We start from the raw sequence: 21461 nt of genomic DNA on the forward strand, positions 1-21461 counted from the left end.
GATGATGATGATGATGATGATGATGATGATGATGATGATGATGATGATGATGATGATGATGATGATGCAGGCAGTTTTACCTATAAGGAAAGGAAGTTTCCCAAAGAAAGAAGAGAGCTAATTCCGGTATAGAATTGTCACTGGCGGAGTAAGGCAAGGTGACTCGTGTTTCAGTCCGGACGCCCTTTCACACGCCACTCTACATCCGTGCAGAGGTTTCCAATAAGCCTCAAAGATCTGGTTCTGAATATATTCAAAACCCCCTTCAAAAGGGAGCCAGTGTTGTCCAGGGGTCCATATGTATTCCTCATGAGAGCCAGTGTGGCATTGGACTGTGACTCTGGACTAGACCAGGGTTCCAATGCAAAGCCACTGCGTGACCTTGGGCAAGGTATGTTCTCTCAGCCTAACCCACAGGGTAACCTTGGGCAAGTCACACTCTCTGGGCCTCAGAAGAAGGCACGGGCGGTTGAATAAATCTTGCAAAGAAAGCGCCATGATGGGGTCGCTTTAGGGCCGACATAAGTCGGAAACAACTTGAAGGCGCACAAAACCATGTACATAAACAGTGTGTGTGCGCGCGCGCGTGTGTAAGAGAGAACAATATGTGTATACACAGCATGCGTAAATATAGTATATAATGGTTTTTGAGCATTGGACTGTGACTCTGGAGACCAGGGTTCCAATGCAAACCCATTGCCTGACCTTAGGCAAGGTATGCTCTCTCAGCCTCAGAAGAAAGCAAACAAAGCTCTGAAAAAGGTGATAGGGTCGCCATAAGTCGGAAATGCCTCCAAGGCACACTACAGCAAAATCAATAATTATGCTAATCTTGTTATCAACCCAGGGCAGGCTTTTGCTTTGTTTCTATTCTAAGCCCCAAAGTCCCGACTCTGTTTCATAAGCGGTGGCTATTCAGAAACTCCTGGCTATTTCTTAAGAATAGTGAGGCGCTCTCAGGGTGACCAGAGGTCCTCACCGCAAAATGGAGGACATTCCAGAAAAAATGGAGGAGATAACCCAATAAAAGCTAAAAATACCCATAGAAATGTAAGTGCATGCTCCTTAGTCCTGGTCAAAATGGAGGACATTTGGGAATTCCTCCTGGACAGAAAGTTGACATGGAGGACGGGTCCTGGAAAAGGAGGACTCATGGTCACCTTGGCCGCTCTAAACTCGGAGAGGGCCTTCCTCTAAGCTTTCTAAACGACCTACCTTCGTTTAGGCAAAAAATGAATTGCTTCTGGATAAATGCACCCCCCTGACCACCCCTGGTCGATATCCTAAGAGCCTCCCGGGCCTTCAGACGAGCTCCTGGGTTTGGATGCGGGGCTCCCCCCCCCCAAAAAAAACCCCATATGCCCCCATCGGTCCCTGCTGGCTCCTGGCTGCACCTCAGACTCCGAAGCTGGGAGGCGCCCTGGGAGCAGCCGCGGTTGCAACAACCCGGAGGGCCAGGACTCAGCAGGGCAGAACTCCGGCTCTTGCTGGAGAGAAGGCCCGGACATCTTGAACTTCTTATGGAAAAAATGTGGAAAATATTTTCGTAGCGATGATAGATTGCCAACCGCAAAGTCTGAGCCCGTAGGAGCTCCCCCTCTTCCCTCTGAAAGGCGGCCGGCGGCGGCGGCCCCAGAAAGTTCATATCGCGATTGCTTTCTGCAGGATCAGATATCTGACCAAGGTTGTTGTTGTTTTTCCTTCCCTCACTTCCTAAAGTATCCCCTCTCCTTCCGGCTAAAAAGACTCAGTTCTTTCCTTCTTGTGGATAGTCTGCAATTGCATCACTCTCAAACGACCTGGAGATATCCAAGAGATCCACTGCTAGAAGGAGATGGCTCCAAAGTACATGGGTCTCCATATTTTTAGACTCTGGTTTATCTAATACGGGTTGTTCCTAGGAACAGAATTTCGATTTTTAGTCCCCGTTTCATTATTTTTAAATTTAATTTAAATTTCCTTCCCCCTCTTTTGTTTTTTTGTTCGTTTGGTGGGAAAGAGCCTATTTCTTCCTGTGCTTCTTAAACCTCATGCAATCGCTGATGTTTGTCTCTCCCTCCTTTTAGTTGAATATCTCATCCTTCAGATGCACATATTATTTTCTTAAAAAATAATAAGTATGGGGAAGACATTCACACTCCTTTGTTTCAGATTTTTTCTCTCTCGGTAGCACTTATATGCAATTCACTTATATACAAGCTCACTGCTTGAAGAGGCCTAGCCATGCTCGCTTGCATGTGGCACTTTGTTGTTGTTGTTGTGCTTGTTGTGTGCCTTCAAGTCGTTTCCGACTTATGGCGACCCTAAGGAGACCTTATCACGGAGATTTCATGGCAAGATTTGTTCAGAGGAGGTTTGCCTTTGCCTTCCCCTGAGGCTGAGAGCATGTGACTTGGCCAAGGTCACCCAGTGGGTTTCACGGCCGAGAATTGAACTCCGGTCTCCAGAGATGAACTATAAACCCTTTGCTTTCTCTCCCAAAAAAATCTTGGATCCAAGAGGAGGCAATCGGATTTGGCTGACACTGGTCCTTCGCACTGCATTCCTTTCTCCCTCAATTTGATATGAAGGTTCCCCTTGGCAAGGAAGGGCCTTCTAAATGAAATGGGAGGGAGTCCCGCAAAACTGGCCCGTTTAAACGAAACAGGCACCGGAATGGAAGAATATGTTTCAAATGAAATCTTGGCAAAAGCTGTTTGCAATTTAAGACCTCGCCGTATAAATACATGAGAGCCAGAGCTGTGTAGTGGTTTGAGTGTTGGGTCTAGGACTCCCACTCAGCCATGAGAACCCACAGGGTGACCCTTGGGCAAGTCACACTCTCTCAGCCTCAGAAGAAGGCACGGGCGAACCCCCTCTGAATTAATCTTGCAAAGAAAGCGCCATGACAGGGTCGCTTTAGGGCCGCCTTAAGTCGGAAATGACTTGAAGGCACACAAAAGCATGTACAGAAACAGTGTGTGTGTGTGTATATGTTTTAGAGAACAATATGTGTATATATACAGTATGCATAAATATAGTGTATAGTGTGCTCCACGCGGGCTCCCACCCTTGGTTCAGTATACCTAAAGCTCAGATCCGATCCAATGTACAATTGGGCTGTAAAGCACCCATGATTCCCGACCCCAGCAGGGTGACCAGATGTCCTCACTGCAAAGGAGGACAAAGCACCACAAAATGTAGGACATTCAAGAAAAATGTAGGACATGACAAAATATAACTAATAGAGATGCAAATGCATGCTTCTTAGTCATGTTCAAAAGGGAGCACATTTGGAATTCCTCCTGGACAGAAAGCTGAAATGAAGGACGTGTCCTGGCAAAGGAGGACGTCTGGTCACCCTGCCCGGGCGTGTCTTCCGAGCCTCTTTGCTCACCACCTTTCGGGCATTTGTTGTTGCCATGTCTGCCACCCAAACAGAGTCTGGAGCGGAGATGCTGGAGAGGCCGCGTATCACAAATAAACCCATTTTGTATTGATTTGTGTGGGTTTTTCGGGCTCTGTGGCCATGTTCTAGAAGAGTTTATTCCTGACGTTTCGCCAGCATCTGTGGCTGGCATCTTTTTCTGAAGAAAAAGATGCTTTGATTATTCGCCTTCCTTTTCTTGCAGTGATGGGGAGGGGGGTGTCTTAGCTGGGCAGCAATGGAGAATAGTCCCTCCAGTAGTGTTTTCCCTTTGCTTTCCCCGGCTTCTGTTGAAGTCTGGATGGTCTCCCTCCCTCCCTCCCTCCCTCCCTCCCTCCCTCCATCAGCCTCTGCCCCCAGGTCCCTTGAAGCCCCCAGGTGGCTCTTGCGTTGCAAGGCTGGCAAAATGGGCACACGCTGCACTCCAGACCGGGGCTGCAAGGTCTGAGACAGCTTTTTGACCGGGAAAAATCTACTCTCGGGGGGCTGCTTATGCTCTTCCCTCTCTCTTTCTCATCCCAGGAGCTCTAGCCGGACCCGATGGCTCTGCCTACCCTCCCAAATTAGAAGACTGGCCGAGTGTCAACAGGACCACCTTTTCAGCTGCAGGGCAAGGCGTCAACGCGCTTGACAAGTCGGCCTCGGAAGCAGACATTAAATACCCCCAGGTAAGACCGGTGAGTGCGAGGAAAGCAGGGCTGGATCGGGATGGGATGGTGGAAGTTCAAAGGCCCCTGCCAAGGATCGGGGTGGCCAGGGGGAGGAGAGACGAAGAACTTTTGGGATATGTTTTATGAGGAAGACCTCACCAGGCTTAGCCGACCGTGGGAAAATATCCCCGTCTCCGTAGTCGATGTTGCATGGCAAGGAGTTCCTGGGGGGAAAGAGAGAAAAAGCCACTAGCAAGTCTGTTTTTTTAATAAAATAAAATAAATCCGGCGCTTCATTCAGAGAAATGGAGCGGTGGTGGTCTTGATGATGGAGGACTGTCTGCTCTTTTGAACTGTGATCGTTCCGCCAATACTTTCCTTGGCTCAGGTGTTCGTTTCTTATTCCAAATCCCCGTAGAGCCTTCTCCCCGGTCTCAATACCAAGCTAAACACTCAGACTCCTAGCTCAGGTCACCCTCGTCCTAGTGCTATCCAGGTTTGGAATTGCTGCATTTGTAATTTTTGCAGTAGCAAGCGTTTTGCAAATGTCGGTTTTAAAACTACCCGCGCATAGTTGTTGTTATGCATCTAGGGTAAATTTCGAAGGACCGACACTTAATTGAAAAGGCAGCCTCCTGGGCATTTGTGTCTGAGTTCTGAGCATCCTCCTTAACGATTCCCTCGGTATCTTCTTGGAAGACAAACCCAACAAAAGTTACCCGTATATAGTTATGGATCTAGTATAAATTTTGAAGGACCTACACTTCTATGAACAGGCAGCCCCCTGGGATTTGGCGTCCCGAGTTCTTCTGATCATCCTTCTTCACCTGGCACGATTCCCTTGGTCCTTGCTGGAAGTAAAATCCATTAAAGTGCCCCGCAGCCTACTCACCTGCCATATCTCCTCTGAGTAATCAAAGATATAGCCACGTTAGTCTGTAGAATCAGTAGAGAGAGAGAAGAGAGCTTGTAGCACCTTTGAGACTAACTCAAAGAAAGAAATTGGCAGCAGGAGCTTTCCAGACTTAAGAGAGAATCTTGTAGCACCGTTGATACTCACTGAAGGGAAGAAATTGGCAGCAGGAGCTTTCAGATGCATCTGAGGAAGTAGACTGAAGTCTAGGAAAGCTCCTGCTGCCAATTTCTTCCCTTCAGTGAGTCTCAAAGGTGCTACAAGATCTCTCCTCTGAAATAAATTCTGGTAAATTAAACAGGGCTCCCTCCTGTTGAAGTGTGGCTAGGATTTGCGAGCTCAGTGGTCCAAAACACGCTGCCTTGGCTCAGTGATAAGGAATTCTGGGCATTTGTGGGATATTGAGCCTTCTCTGTCAGAGGGCTCTGGTGCCCCAATAAACCTCATTTCCCAGGATTCCCTAGCACTGAGCCAGGGCAGTCAAAGCCGTCTCGAATTGGATTATTTCTGCAGTGTGTTTTGGACCACTCGGGCTGCGGGTGGCTGAGCCCAAGCTTTCCTCCAACGCTGCCCTGCCTTCTTCCTATAAGCTAACCGTCTGTCTTTCTTTCTCGGTTGGCAGCCGCCTCCTGGGCTCTCGGCGGTGAGCCCCTTCCTCTCCCCGTGTGCCTACCCCTCCTCAAACCAGGCCGGAGTCTACGCAGGGCCAGGCGGGGGCTACCTGGGTCCGGCCCATCATCCCTGGCAAGCTCAAGGCAGCCCTTTGGCTCACCATCACCATGGGCCCAGCGTGGCACTTCATGGCGGAGAGCTACCTTCCTCCATGGCCTTCAAGCACCCAGCCCGAGAAGGTAAGGAAACGCCAAGGCCAAGAGGGCAGAGTGGGCAACAACCGGTGGGCAATAAGCGCCGCTGAAAAGAGGAAAGTCGGGGCCTCAAGCTTATAGAAGATCTCTCCTTCCCTCCATCCCTAGTCCCCGTACATTTGAGTTCAGAGCTCCTCCTTTTCCATGGTCTACGTTTCAGCCCCCTCTCCAGGAGAAATTTCAAAACGTCCTCCATTTGGTGCAGGACGGATTTACATTTCTATGAGTGATTTTTAGCTTATTCATTGGTCATATCCTCCTTTTTTATAAGCCCTACATTTTGTGGTGCCCTTTCCCCCCTTTGCAGTCACCCTGTTCAGGCTGTTAGATTGGGGGGCTTTAACCAGGGCCCTTGGCCTTCTCCTGGTGGTCTACTTTTTTAAACTGGCCAGATTTCCCACCCTTTCCCAACCGAAACAGCTGCATAACTCCTCTTTTTGCCAGTTGGATCTGTGGGGCCTGGGGAAGCATCGGGAGCCATATCGGGAGTGGCAGGCTAGCTGGCGACAAGTTGGGAGAACCTTTGCTGCCACCAGCCGGCACTTTCTTGGAAACCAGTTTCTCCGACAATCAGAGCGCATTAATTTGGAGGGAAACCTTCCGGAAGGTTTAGAGAGATGCGGGAAGTTATATCCAAGGCACATTGGGCCGGGACTAGGAAATGGCATTGGAATAATCTATTGCCTGCCGGGCGAGGGATCCTATAGAGAGGCGAAGAAAAGGGCTTTCCTGTCCGTCTCCATCGTCCTCGTTCGAGAGAGACCCGCTTTTTAGCCTGGCTGCAACTGCAGACCCGATCCCAGTTTCTTCAGGACTTAAATCATCGAGGGGCTGCTTGCCGGGAAGGAAAAGAAACCCCATCTTGCCAAAATATTGTCTTTTCCCTCCTATCCCCCCTCCCTCCGGCTCTACAAAGGTCTTCCTCCGCCTTTTCTGTAGCTGTCGGTTTTATTTGCCTTCTGCTCGGTGGTGCTCGCTGTGTGTGGTCCCTTTCGGTGTATTAGGTCGAAGTGGGCGTCATTTAGCGCTGAGCGATAATGAGCAGTGATTGACGACGCTGAAAGGGGGCTTCAGGTAGTGGCAGGTGATATTTGTCTAAAACATCATCATCTTCTTCATCATCATATTTTTTGGTGGGTTTTTCGGGCTCTGTGGCCATGTTCTAGAAGAGTTTATTCCTGACTTTCGCCAGCATCTGTGGCTGGCATCTTTATGAAAGCCCTTCCATGCCAGCATCCTCTGAAGATGCCAGCCATAGATTCAAGCGAAACGTCAGGAATAAACTCTTCTAGAACATGGCCACAGAGCCCGAAAACCCCACCCAAAACTGCTTTCCTTTGGATGGCTCACCCTATTGACTTAAAGGAACAAGGCAGTTCATGTCTCGACACTTAGTAATGTTTCATGAATAAAGCAAGAAACCATGCCCCTTCTCACACGCGTGGAATGTATGCAAGTCTTCAAAGTTATTTTTAAGCCGAAATTTAAATATTTTACACAGCCAGCCAAACAAAAATATAAGGGAGCATTTGAAGCACCTTTCACTCTCAAGACAGGTCTTCCTGTCACTTAACGGAGGAGGTGTCACTTAACGGAGAAATCAAGAGAGCGTACTTCCAAATGAAGACCTCTATTGAGTGAAAGTAGCATTTGGATATTTTTTCTTGCAGCCGATGGAACAGAAAATAAATGGGTCAAGGATGCCGCCCAAGCCCCACACACGAATAAAACAGAGGGAGAAGTGACAGAGATTAATTTGAGTCGAGAAAAATAATAATAATAATTTACTATAGGCAATCGTTTTCGTGGAACCGCTTCACCATAAATCGCGATGGACATAAGTCAGTTTTCTGGACCAATAAAGAGTAGTATGGCATCACTAGAGGAGGCGTAGTTTTACTCAACCTGCTTCTCTCTCACCCAACAATGATATCGGATTCTTTAAATAGGTGAATTATAAAGAATACTTTAACTGCATTTAAAGTAGCCTGTCTTACTTTCCCGACATTATTTTGTTTTTATTTCTTTAGGTACTTTCCTTCAAATTTACGCTATGAATATTTCTTGCCTTCAAATTTACGCCTAGTAGGAACTAAAAGCCTTAGGTCCTAAACACACTTCAGAAATAATCCAGTTTGAGACAGCTTTAACTGCCCTGGCTCAATGCTAGGGAACTGTGGGAACTATAGTTTGATGAGACATTTAGCCTTCTCTGTCTGAGAGCTCTGGTGCCAGAATAAACTACAATTCCCTGGATTCCCTAGCACTGAGCCAGGGCAGTTAAAGCGGTATCAAACTAGACTATTTCTGTAGTGTGTTTTGGACCTTACTTTCAAGTAGAGGTGGCCAGAAGTGGTCTGAGTTTCTAGTCAGAAGGTCCATTTCATGACCACTGATGCCAAAATTGCTGTTTAATTCGGATGAGATCAATTCCACCTGATTTCGCAGCATATTTATTTGAAATTAGCAGGTTTTGTTAATTACGGCTTTTGCAATGAAACAACAACCGACAACTTTCCCACAGCCTATGCCACCAGTTGTCCATTATTAAACTGCCCATCTTCCAGTTCTTAGCAGAAGTTTATTCCTCCTTCTTCCTCCAAGTTACCCATAGAATTAAAGACAAATTCTCTTAAAAGATGGTCAATGGCAGGGAGATGGGCGTCAATTCCTCCTTATTATTCATCAATAAAGCAACAAATCCTAAATCCATTGATTTCAGCAGCGTTAATGTAAAAGGTATGTCTAGGATCCTGGCCTGAGACCGAATAATATAGTCAGAGAAGGTAGATGCACACAGCAGAAATAATCCAGTTTGAGACCGCTTTAACTGCCCTGGCTCAGTGCTAGGGAATCCAGGGAATTGTAGTTTATTATGGCACCAGAATTCTCTGACAGAGAAGGCTAAATGTCTCACAGAACTATAGTTCCCAGAATCCCCTAGCATTGAGCCAGGCAGTTAAATAATAATAATATTTCTGCAGTGTGTTTCGGACCTAGCTCAAAAGTCCGGATTCCACTGTGAAAGTCATTCTGCTCATCTTGTTTCTCAATAGACGCTTTTTGAGTTTAAATTCTCGCTTTGTAAGAGGGAAAAAAAGAAGAGAGAGAGAGAGAGAGAGAGAGAGAAGAAAGAAAGGAGAGGCTGATTTTAACCTCCTTGCAAATGGGTGTTCCTCGTTAGTTCGTAAAAGTCGGCGGTTTCCAAAAAGACCGCACGAAACCTAACCACTAATACTCCATAAAATACATCGAACTGGAATGGATTTTGAACGGGGAAAATGGCATTTCAAAGGCGTTTTCGGGGATGTAACACAGTTTTGTTTCAGCCTAAAAGGGGAGGTGACGTTAAGGAAGAATGTAGCAGGACCTTTGAGACCTTTTTTTGTGTGTTTGGCATGAATGATCTCCACGAAAGACCATGCTTAAATAATCCATTTACCCTCGAAAGTCCTACTAGGTTCTTTACCCGACAGACGTGTTCCACTTTATGTCCTTTTAAAAAAATTATTATGCAGTGATGATTTATGGTGGAATCACTGGGATACCTATTTAAAAGGGTTTTAAAAATAAAATCAGCCCTGGAAAAAAATTGGGGAGAAATAAGAATGAGAAAGTGCATGGAACATCGGTTTTTTTTGTGGGGTTTTCGGACTCTGTGGCCATTTTCTAGAAGAGTTTATTTCTGACGTTTCTCCAGCATCTGTGGCTGGCCTCTTCAGAGAAGACGAAACACTCTTCAGATAGGGAAATCCAACGTAATAAAGTGTGGACTGCTAATGTATGCCAGACATACATTTATTATTATTATTATTATTATTATTATTATTATTATTATTATTATTATTATTATTATTACTATTATGCTTTATTTATATAGCACTGTAGATTTGCACAGCGCTGTACATACAATCAGTAAAATAGATATTTTAAATATAATTTTTAAAGGCAGTGTTTTCAAATACCCTACTTTTTATTTTTTAACAAAGGTTAAGGTCAATACAAGCCCCCCCCCCACAATAATTAACTTCAAACCCAGACCGCTTTATTGCTGCAGCGTGGAAGAGCTATGATATCAATGTATTTGGATCTCTCATCCAAGTAGTAACCATGCCTGACCCTGTTTAGCTCCCAAGACCAAACTGGTTGTTCCACCTTATGGTTTCTTGATAAGGTTTCTCTAGGGAAGGGACCCTTTTTGCCAGCCCCTTCCTCTCAAATACAGTCCCTGACGTCAATGTATGGTTTCCCATCCAAATACCAGCCACAGGCCTGGCCCTGCTTAGCTCCCAAAACCAAACTGGTTTTGCTCCTTTATGGTTTTCTTGACAAGAGTTTCTTTAGGCAAGGGCTCTCTTTTGCCAGTCCCTTCCTTTCAAATACAGCCCCTGATCTCAATGTCTGGTCTCCCATCCAAGTAGTAACCATCTTTTATTTAAAGCAGTAATAAAGCAGACTGTGAAAAGGGTTGTTGTTGTTGTTGTTGTTGTTGTGTGCCTTTGAGTCATTTTCAAGTTAGGGCGACCCTAAGGCGACCCTATCATTTGGTTTTCTTGGCAAGGCTCTTCAGAGGGGGTTTGCCATTGCCACCCTCTGAGGCTGAGAGAGTGCGACTTGCAGTGGGTTCACTTGGCCAAGCAGGGATGTCAATCCTGGTCTCCAGAATCCTAGTCCAACACTCAAAGCACTATGCCAGGCTGGCTTCTCAATCAGAAGGCCCAGATCTAACTATAACAAGCTCATTGGAGACTCTGAGCTTCAGACCTATGGGGTGTTTGGCTTTCAAAAGGAGGGGTTCTCATGCACTCTTCAGCCTTTCTGTGTACCAATAGGGGAGGGAGGATATACTAAAGGAAATGGAGGAATGTGGTCCCTACTCCGCCACAACACCCCACTGCAAATAAATAAATAAATAAACAATCCACGTTTTAACATTGTTAGTTATGAACAGTGGATGCAAGCTCCAGGAAAAGAGATTCTACCTCAATATTAGGAGAGTGGTGGAGTCTCCTTCCTTGGAGCTCTTTAAGCAGAGGCTGGATGGCCATCTGTCGGGGATGCTTTGATTGAGATTTCCTGCATGGCAGAATGGGGTTGGACTGGATGGCCCTTGGGGTCTCTTCCAACTCTACAATTCTATGATTCTATGATTCCATGAAGATAAATTGTTGCTGTGGTTGTGTGCCTTTAAGTCATTTCCAACTTAGGGTGATCCTAAGGCAAACCTATTACAGGGTTTTTGTTGTTATATTTTGGCAAGTTTCTTCAGAGAGGGTTTGCCATGACTATCCTCTGAGGCTGAGCGGTGGCTATGCCTTGCCCCAGGTCACTCAGCAGGATTCGAACTCTGTCCCCCAGAGTCAGATAGTCATAGTCCAACTCTCCAACCACTATGGCTGGCTGCACAAATACCACATGAAAAATGCTCTTACATTAGATTATTTTAGTTCTGTTCCTAATTTTGACTTTGTTGTTATGCATCTCCATGTCTACCGTGATTTAGGACTTTCTCCTAGGGTTTTTTGGCAAGATTTCTTGAGAGAAAGGGCCCATTTACACCACATCATTATAGTTCTATATTCTTCTTGAACTGCCATTATTATTATTGTTATTATTAACCTTTATTTATAAAGCGCTGTAAATTTACACAGCGCTGTACATACAATCTTTTTAATTGGACGGTTCCCTGCCCTTAAATCCTGAGATTTGTAGTTTAGGGAACCCTAGTGCCTCATCACAAACTGCAACCCCTAGGATTTCATAAGATGTTGTCATAAAATGCAATATAGTGCTATAATTGTACAGTGTGAATGGGTCCAAAATTTGCCATTGCCTTCCTCTGAGGCTGAGAGAGTGTGACTTATCCAGGGTTACTCAGAGGGTTTCCGTAGTCGAACAGAGATTTGAACTCTGGTCTCCCAGAGTCATAGTCCAATACTTAAACAGATTTGGTCACCATGCTGGCTTCGAGTACAGTATCTCTGGGGACAATGAGAACCACATTGCTGGTTAATTCGACCCATGTTGAAATGTTATTTTTGGTTTGTTTGCTGATTATTTGAAGCATTGTTATCCTGTTCATAGAAAAGGGCTTATTAATGATTCAAAGATCATTAATGATCCAAAGATTATTAATAAGTGTCCCTGACTTCAGGTTTTTATTGCGAAGGGCACTTTACAAATGGAAAATGTGCTGTGTCTTTTGGAAGGAAGGAAGAAACTTGGGCACTGGTACAAACAAAACTCTTCTTAAATTCCCTGCTGTTAGAAAGCAATCTTCTTGCATCTATTTCTTCTCTGGCTGGGATATGGTCTCCCGCTTGCTCTGGTGTCCCACCAAGGAGGTGCAAACTGGGAGTTGGAGCCAAGTTTTCTTTCTGGCAAGGAGGGCAGGTTACTGTACCTCTCCTTCTCTGACCAGTCTATGGAGAGAGGTTGAGGAGATCCTAACACATGATTGTGCTGAAATAAATGGTGCTTCTAATTAAGTGTTAACACACTGAATAGCCACTTCTAATTTATGAATGGCACTGAAACAAATGGGAAGCTGCAATAATAGTTTGTTGGTAGTAATAACAGAGAAGCAAACTGGTTCCCAATTAATGGGCCTTACACTGAAATGTATGTGTTTAGGATCCATGAGGGTACAAACATGATTAAGCAGAGATGTATTGAGTGTTAGTGGTTCTTAACATCTTCTGACCATATGCCAGTTTCAAATGCTAAATTTCAGATCTACAGGTATCTGCTTCTCTTTCAACTCTAGTTGCTAAGGTAGGAGATCCAAGTGCAGACTGCAAAATATTGGACCCATCTTAAGAGCACAATTAGAGGGAAGCTCAGAGGAATCCTATTTCTGTTTGTTGCATCCCCCCAATAACACTTATAAGTAAGCATTTTACAAAATGACACAACCTTCATAAGAACAAGTCCCTACTCCAAGAAGAATTGCACATTTTAATAAAAACAGTTTTGACAGTACAGGGGGAGAAAACGATGGGAAAGAAAGCAATAAGGTAGCAGTGTTTACAAAGAAGCACAGCAAACACCGCCAGTTGCACCTACTTAAGTTTTCTGTTGATTGGAGTTCAGGACAAACAAAGTTTTAAAGGAAAGGGAACAGGGGGGAAAAGTGTGTTTGGAGAAATGTCTCCAAACCTGTCAGATGAAATCTTAAAGTTCTCAGAATAAAATTACAGGGTTTTGCCAAACTGTTCTGTTGTCAAGTAAGGGCTCAAAGAATGAGGACATTTTCCTGTACCAGTTCATTTCAAATGAGAGGGGACATTACTCTTGTGATTTAACTTTTGTCCCCAACCACAGGCTCCTTGATTTTTCTGTGTTCATGATATGCTTGGCCTTTTGGGAATGTCAGTATTCGTTTCTTTGGTCCTGGTCATACTAAAATTTTCAGCAGTTCTAAACAGTTACACCTAAGACGTATGAGTCATCTCTCACAAATCAAGTACATCGTAAGAGGTTTTATAGCAACTCAGACTTAGAACCTGTCAGAGAGAGCAAATCACAGGAGTTTATCAAATGGGAGGAATTTCTCTTAATTTCAAATGAAAAGAAAGTGGGCCAGAACACATTCATGTCAATTCGCTAGTTGAGCGAATTTACATGCATTCGAATTGTGTCTGAAATGACTTCCCATTGCCTGAAAATAGCTTTCCATTGCCTGAAATTGCATGTGGTTGTCTATCATCCAATAACGTTAAACCCCATGATTGCGTTCGGATTGCCATTGGATTATACTTCCAATTTCCCTTGTCTGATAAACTCCTATGTCCTTTGAGCTTAGTTGTAAATCCAGTGAGTAGAGGGTCCTTTGAATGCTCCATAAAGGTTCAGAAATGCAGAGCACTGGAATACAGCCTGGAATATGATACACTAACAAATTGGGAGTACAGTACTGCAATATGTGGATTTAGTCAGTGGGTTCATTTTAATTGGTTTTAACACTGCATGTTTTTATTTATGACTTTCTATACTGAGACTCAGTGGTTTGAGTGTTGGACTCTGGAGATCAGGGTTCGATTACCCACTCTGCCATGGAAACCCAGTGGGTGATCTTGGTCAAGTCACATGCTCTCAGCTTCAGGGGAAGGCAATGGCAAATCTCTGAACAAATCTTGCCAAGAAAACTGCATGATAAGTTTGCCTTAGGGTTACCATAAATCAGAAATGACTTGAAGTCACACAACCATAAACAAAATATTGTTTTAACTTGTACATATTGCCTCAAGTCCTAATATTGGGAAAGGAGGGATATAAATGCATAATAATAATAATAATAATAATAATAATAATAATAATAATAAATATCATCTTGTAACTTTTCTGTTTACCCCAAACTCCTCATATCCTTTGTCTTACCAAAGAAAATCCATCAATGGGGGAGAGAAGAAATAGCTACAACAGATTAGTAGCACTGGGAATCATGAGAAAACACTAAAAGCCAACCAACTTCTCCTGTCCACCTCCTTATCATTTAGCTTGGTGAAGACCTCTGGAGAGTTTGGTCCCTTGCACACTACTTTGTGATACTTGGTTGGTCTGATGAAAATTTTGAGCTGCTTAAATATATCAAATCCTGATTTTGGAAGCTAAGGCCTGTTACAGACAGTCAAAATAATGCTGCTTTGGGTCTCTTTGGAGGTATGCTATTTAAATGATGCATGGGTCCTAAGAGTCCAGAGGTCGCGCCAAAGCCACACTCCATTCCTAAGCACCGGAGTGCAGCTTTGGTGCAGCTTCCGGATTCTTAGGATACACGCATCATTTAAACAGCATACCTCCAAAGAGACCCGAAGCAGCTTTATTTTGGCAGTCTGTAACAGGCCTAAGACTTGTTAGTACTTGGAAGACTACCAGGGAGTACTAGGTGTGGTAGGCTATATTCAGAGGAAGGCAGTGGGCAAACCTCTTTTGAATAAATGTTACCAAGAAAACCCTATGATAGGATTGCTGTAAGTCACAGTCACTTGCATGCATATAACCACGACAAAAACAAAGGAACTGGTCTAAGATGATATTATCTTTAGTATGCTTTTTTAAAAGAATGCTTTTAGGTTATAAAAGAGAATGGGATAGCCATCCTATAACAGAAAATTCAAAATTGCCCCACAGTAGGCCATTTATTTCCCTTCTTCTGCCTATGTTTTATGTTGCAGACATCCTTACTATATGGTATGTTAGATAAAATATGATCACTGTATATGTATATCTTCAAACTCTCATGTACAGCTGTCAGGGATCTCTGATTGGATGACGGTAATAAGACAGGGGACGTTATCAGACAAGGGTAATTGGAAGTATAATCCAATTGCAATCCGAATGCAATCATGGGGTTTAACGTTATTGCGTGAGGGGTGATCACATGCAATTTTGGGCAATGGCAAGCTATTTTCAGGTAATGGGAAGTCAGTTCGGACGCAATTTGAATTCATGTAAATTCGGTGAACTAGCAAATTCATGTGAATGCGTTCTGGCCCCACTTTCTTTTCATTCGAAATTTAGAGAAATTCCTCCTGTATGATAAACTATGATAAACTGGAAACAGAATCTGCTTTCTGGGGATGGAATGGAAAGTTCCTCTCCCTGCTTTTGGGGGCATCTGCCTCCCCTGACACTTCATACCATTGCAACAGGGTCCTCAAACCCTCTGCTTTAGGTGGGTAGACAGGCTGCTGTGGTGAGAAGCAAGTGGAGAAGTGAGCTTCCATGGACCCAGCTGCAGATACATAAATGTGAACCCAACCCCATATATGCAAACTGCGTACATTCAGTATTAGCAATAAAAACCTCTCACACTACTGTGTTTGCCAAGTGGAACAGTATAACTGGTATTTACTTGCAAAGGAGCAGTGTCCAATCCCAGGTCCCTTTCAAGTACTCTTGTGTATTATGCAAACTTGTCTGCCTTTCATTCAAACACTGCCTTTTATATTGATAGATAAACCTTTCCCTAAGTATCTCTTAAACATAGTATATGAAATAGATCTTCTTACTTACTTGATGTGGTAAACCTATGTTTGGACTGTACTACTTCAGACTGGGGGGCCTTGAGGCTATAACTAAATGCTTCTCCAGATAATAACAAACCAAAACCTTCTCCACAGATATAAACATAGCACAACCAAAGACAAACTATGCTAGAACTACTTCTCCTCACATTAAATTTTCCATGTGTAGGAAAATGCAACAGAAGTGTTTCAGATACTGGTTTGTCATCCCTTTGAGAAATAGACTTGGGTCATGATCACAGCAGCTGGAGCTGGGATCTTGTTTTTTCTCATAAAAAACCAAATGTGTTTACACAAAGGATATGTTTGCTTCTGTAGGAATTGTCTCTGAGATTCCATAGGAACTGCCACTGAAATAAAGCACACTGTAGAAATAAAGCAGTTTATACACCACTTTAATTGCCATGACTCTATCATACAGAATCCTGGGAGTTGTAGTTTGGTGAGACACCAGACCGCTCTGACAGACCAACATCAAAATACAAATCCCAGGATTCCACGGGATGGGCCCATGGTAGTTAAAGTGGTTTCAAACTGCTTTATTACTGCAGTGTGGAAGAGCTATGAGTCTTCTGCCTGATTCTAATGCTGCAGAATCAATGCTATTTGACACCTCTTTGACTACCATGACGCCATCCAATGGGATCCTGGGATTTCTAGTTTGTTGTGGCACCAGAGCACTTTGACAGAGAAGGCTATCTCACAAAACTACGAATTGCAGAATTCGATAGCATTGTTGTTGTTGTTTTGCACATTGATGTCATTTCCAACTTATGGTGACCCTAAGGAGAACCTGCCATGGGGTTTTCTTTTGGCAAATTTCCTCGGAAGGAGTTTGCCATTGCCATCACCATCCTCTGAGGCAGTGGTGTCACTAGGGTTAGTGTTACCAGGTGCGGAAACTACTGGTGTCATCCCCCATTGACCTCCTCCTCCCATTTCACACCATACAGAATCCTTAGTAATACTTTATTGCACTAATGTTGTTCGTAAATCGCAATTCCCATATACCACTGAACATAACGCTAGTAGTTGTGACACAAACAACTGGCAATATTAAAATTACAACACCATACGCACAACTTAAAACCCAATAATGTTAGGAAAGGTGTAGGGAAGCAGAAAGAGAGGAAGGCCACATAGATGGATGGACTTTATTAAGGAGGTCACAGGTATAAATTTGCAGGACCTGAGCAGAGAAGTGGAGCAGAGGGAGTCTTGGAGGGGTCTCATCCACAGGGTCACCATGGGTCAAGATCGACTCGAAGGTGGAGAACAACAACAAAAGTGAAGATTTGGTTAAAATGTGACTTTTCCAAGAAAATTAAAAAAAAAATTAAATGTTAAAAAATTCATTTTTTTTGAAAAAAATGGGTTAACAATTTAAAATTTTGAAATTTTAATTTGTTAAAAAATCCCGGGGCCTCTCCTTTCACCTCCCCACTGAGCTTGACCCCACTCCCACCATCCCTTATTTAAAGCCCTTTAAAGGGAAGCAGGTGAATGCCACAACCTGGTTCTGCCAAAAGGTAGGTGTTTGAGGAGCAGTGGGGTCATCTGGTGTGGTCCACACCTCTCTAGTAATGCCCCTGCAGCCTGAGACTGACCGAGTGTGCCTTGCCCAAGGTCATCTCAGGGGTTTCCATGGCCGATCATGGGATTCGAACCCCGGCTTCCCAGTCAGTGTCGTGGTCCAATGCTGGTCATGAAGATGTGGCAATTAAAGCAGTGCCAAAGTGCCATGGACCATGTTTCCTCAAAAATAAAAGGTACCTATAAAATAAACCGTAGCAGGATTTCAAAGCATTTGTGCAATATAAGCCATACCCTGGAATAAGACATAGTGATAGGCCATGCAGCGTACCAATCAGAGAGGCTTCTGCAGGCAACTACAAGACCCAGTGGCTTTTGTGGCCAAAAGTCCAACACCGTCTTCTGGCTGGTTGGTTGGGAGTCCGGGAAGGGACGGGACATCCAGCCATGCTTCCTGCTGAATGAGGCGGAGGCATAAAAATAAGACATTCCCTGAAAATAAGCCATAGTGTGTCTTTTTGAAGAAAAATAAATATAAGACAGTGTCTTATTTTTGGGGAAACACGGTAGATGTGTTGTGGGGGATTAGCCATGATATCTCACATCTCTCTCCCTTTACAGCCGGGGAGAGGAAGCAAGCCACCACTGCTACCTCCACCACCGGGACCAAGGCTCCAGCAGACGCCCACAGCGGCCTCCACGGACTTTCTGCCCCAGCCTCCTCATCCTAGAAGGGAGAAAGGAGACATTTGCTTTGGAGGCTGGGAGAAGGAATCCCTTGCCCAGCCACAGTGGCCAATGTGAGAAGTGAGAAGCTGCAGGCGGCCACAGCATAGTCCTCTCTGCACTTTCTCGTGGCACGATCCTGCTTTAAAGGAGTGCGGAAGAATGGGCTTGCCTTTGTCTGACTGGCCTTGTGAGCTAAGAGGGAATAAAAGCACACGGGGCAAAAAAACCAAGCGGGTGGATTTGCTTTTGTGGCTCGACTCGCATGGCATGGATTTACAAATGCTGCTTGTTTATTTGTTTCCGACCAATTTGTTTGCCGTTGCCATCTTCAGAGGCTGAGAGAGTGTGGCCCAGATGGCCGAGGTGGGATTCGAACCCAGGTCTCCCAGTGCCCTAATCTGACGCTCAACCATTAAACGCCATGCTGGTTCTCTCGGGACCCCAAAACAAACCTTGGCCCAAATGGTGTTGATGTTCCAGTGAGGTTCAAAAACAAACAAAAAAACCCCGAAATGTCCAAGGCAACAACAACAACAACAACAACAACAACAACACAGTGACATTTTATGGACGCATTCTCCCTCAACTCAATAAAGCAACAACAAAACAAACAAACAGAAACATAAGGGTGCTTCCCATCTTCTTTTTATAACTTCTTCCTTAAATGGAGGATTGACCGATATCAAATACTGGGAGGCTGAACCAAAGTGTGCCAGATACAGTTTTTGGGTCAGGGTTATTTAATTGTGGGCCTATGAGCGAAATAGCATTTTTACCTGAGGTAATGAGACAAAAAGGAACACTAGACCTTTCCTGCCTTTTCCCCCTCAGGCTGATTGAACAGTCTTCACAAAGTGTCAAACTAATCTCATATACTGCTAGTCTCCCTTTGTCAGTACAGACATGCCTTTAATCCCTAATGTAAAAGGGCAAGTCAGTAGCATTTCTCCCCCCTGTTTTTATATTTTTATAACAAGCCAATAAAAGACTGATAAGTATCCCGACTGTGCCATTCCTTTTCTGACCTTTTCTTTTCTTACAGTCAAATCTAGATTGCATTTATTCAGTAGTAAGGCCATGCCATTTCAACAGAATTTCCTCGTAGCTGAGACAAGAATTCAAGTATTTAAACATTTCAAAAGTATACATTTCACTAATGCAATTTAAAAGTCAACATCTAATCTAAAATATGAACTCAAATAAGTTTGCTACACTGCTAAAGTAGCATTAGCAATTACTGTCGGATATTAAATACAACACTATTTCAGATGCCATGCATGAAATATTATACCACCCTGGATCACCTATCAAAACCTCTGAATATCAAATGTTGAAGCCAAATTCAAGTACTTTAAAAGAGATGTTGTGCTTTTGGTCAGCAATCCTCTTCAGCTGACTTGTGACCCACTTTTAGCACAAGTGTTCATTTGGAGATCCACTTCTTAATTTAATTTTTACCATATATTTGTATGATGGTCGTGTTGCTGCTTGACCCATTTAGGTCATGCTATAAATTATTGATTCTGTGCAGCAGAAATAATCCAATTTGACACCACTTTAACAGGTATGGTTCAATGCTATGGAATTCTGGGAATTGTAGTTTGGTGAGACATTTAGCCTTCCCTGTCAGAGAGCTGTAGTGCCATAACAAACTATAATGCCCAGGATTACTTGGCACCAAGCAATGGCAGTTAAAGTGGCGTGAGCCTGGATTATTTTTGCAGTGCAGATGCCCCCTCAATTGAAAGGTAAAGACTCACAGTTTAGTGAATACTGGTTTAGAAGTAAGATCATAGAAACATAGGTTCAAGTTCTTGTTCAGTCATGATGTGTACTATGTGAGTTTCGCCCTGTCATATTTTTAAAGGCTAATCTACTTTATGGAGTCATTGTGAAGATAAAATTGGTCAAGTCTCTGCTTGAGAGACAACGTACACCTGAAACCTTTTGGGAGCAGGATGAAATAAACATGATCAGAAATATGTGTCACTGGATGGCTAACGTTTAGTAAAAAGTCAAAAAGCAGCTCCTAGCTATATTTCTAATACACCTAAGATCTGAATGCATATCCACATTGCAGTGCTCAGCTGAACCATTATGAAATACTGTATCTGAATGAATCTTTTCTATGAATGTGGACAGAATAACTGTGAATGAAGACAGGCTAATCCAGAACCATTAATTGTCACATAAAATTATTTGTCTGTGACCATAGGCATATCAGAGTCAAAAAATCAAAGGAAGGTTCAATTGATTTGAACTTGCTATCATTTACATTGGTTAACATCAGGTCCAAAACACACTGTAGAAATAATCCAGCTTGAGACCGCTTTAACTGCCCTGGCTCAGTGCTAGGGAATCCTGGGAACTGTAGTTTATTGTGGCATCAGAGCTCTTCAACAAAGAGGTCTAAATGTCTCACACAACTACAGTTCCCAGAATTCCCTAGCATTGAGTGAGGGCAGTTAAAGCGGGCTCAAACTGGATTATTTCTACAGTGACAGAACAAGCCCCTTTATTGATGAACACTTGGGATATTTGCAACAGGTTTCTTAAAATTAAAGGTAATACTTTTAGCAGTGTAAATTTAGCACAATAGTTCATATGCACCCAGTCCTCAAATAATAATCTCCATGAGCAACCTGAGAGAGTGTACTATCTGTTCACCTTTTAAAAATGCCAGCCCATAGGTTGGCATTCTTTATCAACAGATACAGAATTCTTCCCATTGGTCTTATCCTTACCTTTGGATTCACTTGATGGTTATGTATCACAAACAGGAGATTCAGATATAACAGGAATGATAACTGATATCTTCCGACTGTTAAGCTAAAACAAAACAGCCTGTATGACATAAGGATACAGTCATTGATAAATAACTCTCCACACTGCTTTGAATTTACAGTTTCTACACTTGGAGTGAGATTTACTCAAGATGTTTTCACCTTTCATTTCCTTCCTGTATATGACATGTCTGTACATTTAGTTAAATAACTCCCATCATGAATCCATTCCTGTTCTCTATTTGACAGTCCAGTAGTGATCAGAAAATGAGTGATTTTCAGACACCATTTTTAGGTAAGTCGTATGAAAACAAAGTACTGAGTAAAACTTTGGGATGGAGACTGGGCTGTCAAGTGAAACAAACATTTCTTTTTCCGAACAGATTTTTCCCATGGACAATACAATGCTAATTAGCACTGTGCGTATTTCCAAGGGTTTTAAATAGATTATTGTGCTGTTTATTAGCCAATCTGATGTTTTATCAGCTACTTTAATTTTAACAAGATTAGGTGTATTTCTATTCTGTGATCATTAACTGCTGATAATAGTCTG

The 21461-nt window shown here is 43.4% G+C and overlaps 1 protein-coding gene across 1 annotated transcript in view; it reads left to right on the forward strand.

Annotated features, from left to right (window-relative positions):
• Window positions 1-18611, forward strand: part of PAX1 (paired box 1) — a 21913-nt gene extending 3302 nt beyond the window's left edge. Inside the window, exons 3-5 of the mRNA XM_042461439.1 lie at window positions 3929-4074; window positions 5592-5820; window positions 18018-18611. Of these exons, the coding sequence (XP_042317373.1) occupies window positions 3929-4074; window positions 5592-5820; window positions 18018-18127 (485 nt within the window). The 3' untranslated portion in view covers window positions 18128-18611. The remainder of the gene's footprint in view (window positions 1-3928; window positions 4075-5591; window positions 5821-18017) is intronic.
• Window positions 18612-21461: the final 2850 nt, after the last annotated feature.

This window comes from Sceloporus undulatus, chromosome 4 (assembly GCF_019175285.1).
Source record: "Sceloporus undulatus isolate JIND9_A2432 ecotype Alabama chromosome 4, SceUnd_v1.1, whole genome shotgun sequence".
NCBI lineage: Eukaryota > Metazoa > Chordata > Lepidosauria > Squamata > Phrynosomatidae > Sceloporus > Sceloporus undulatus.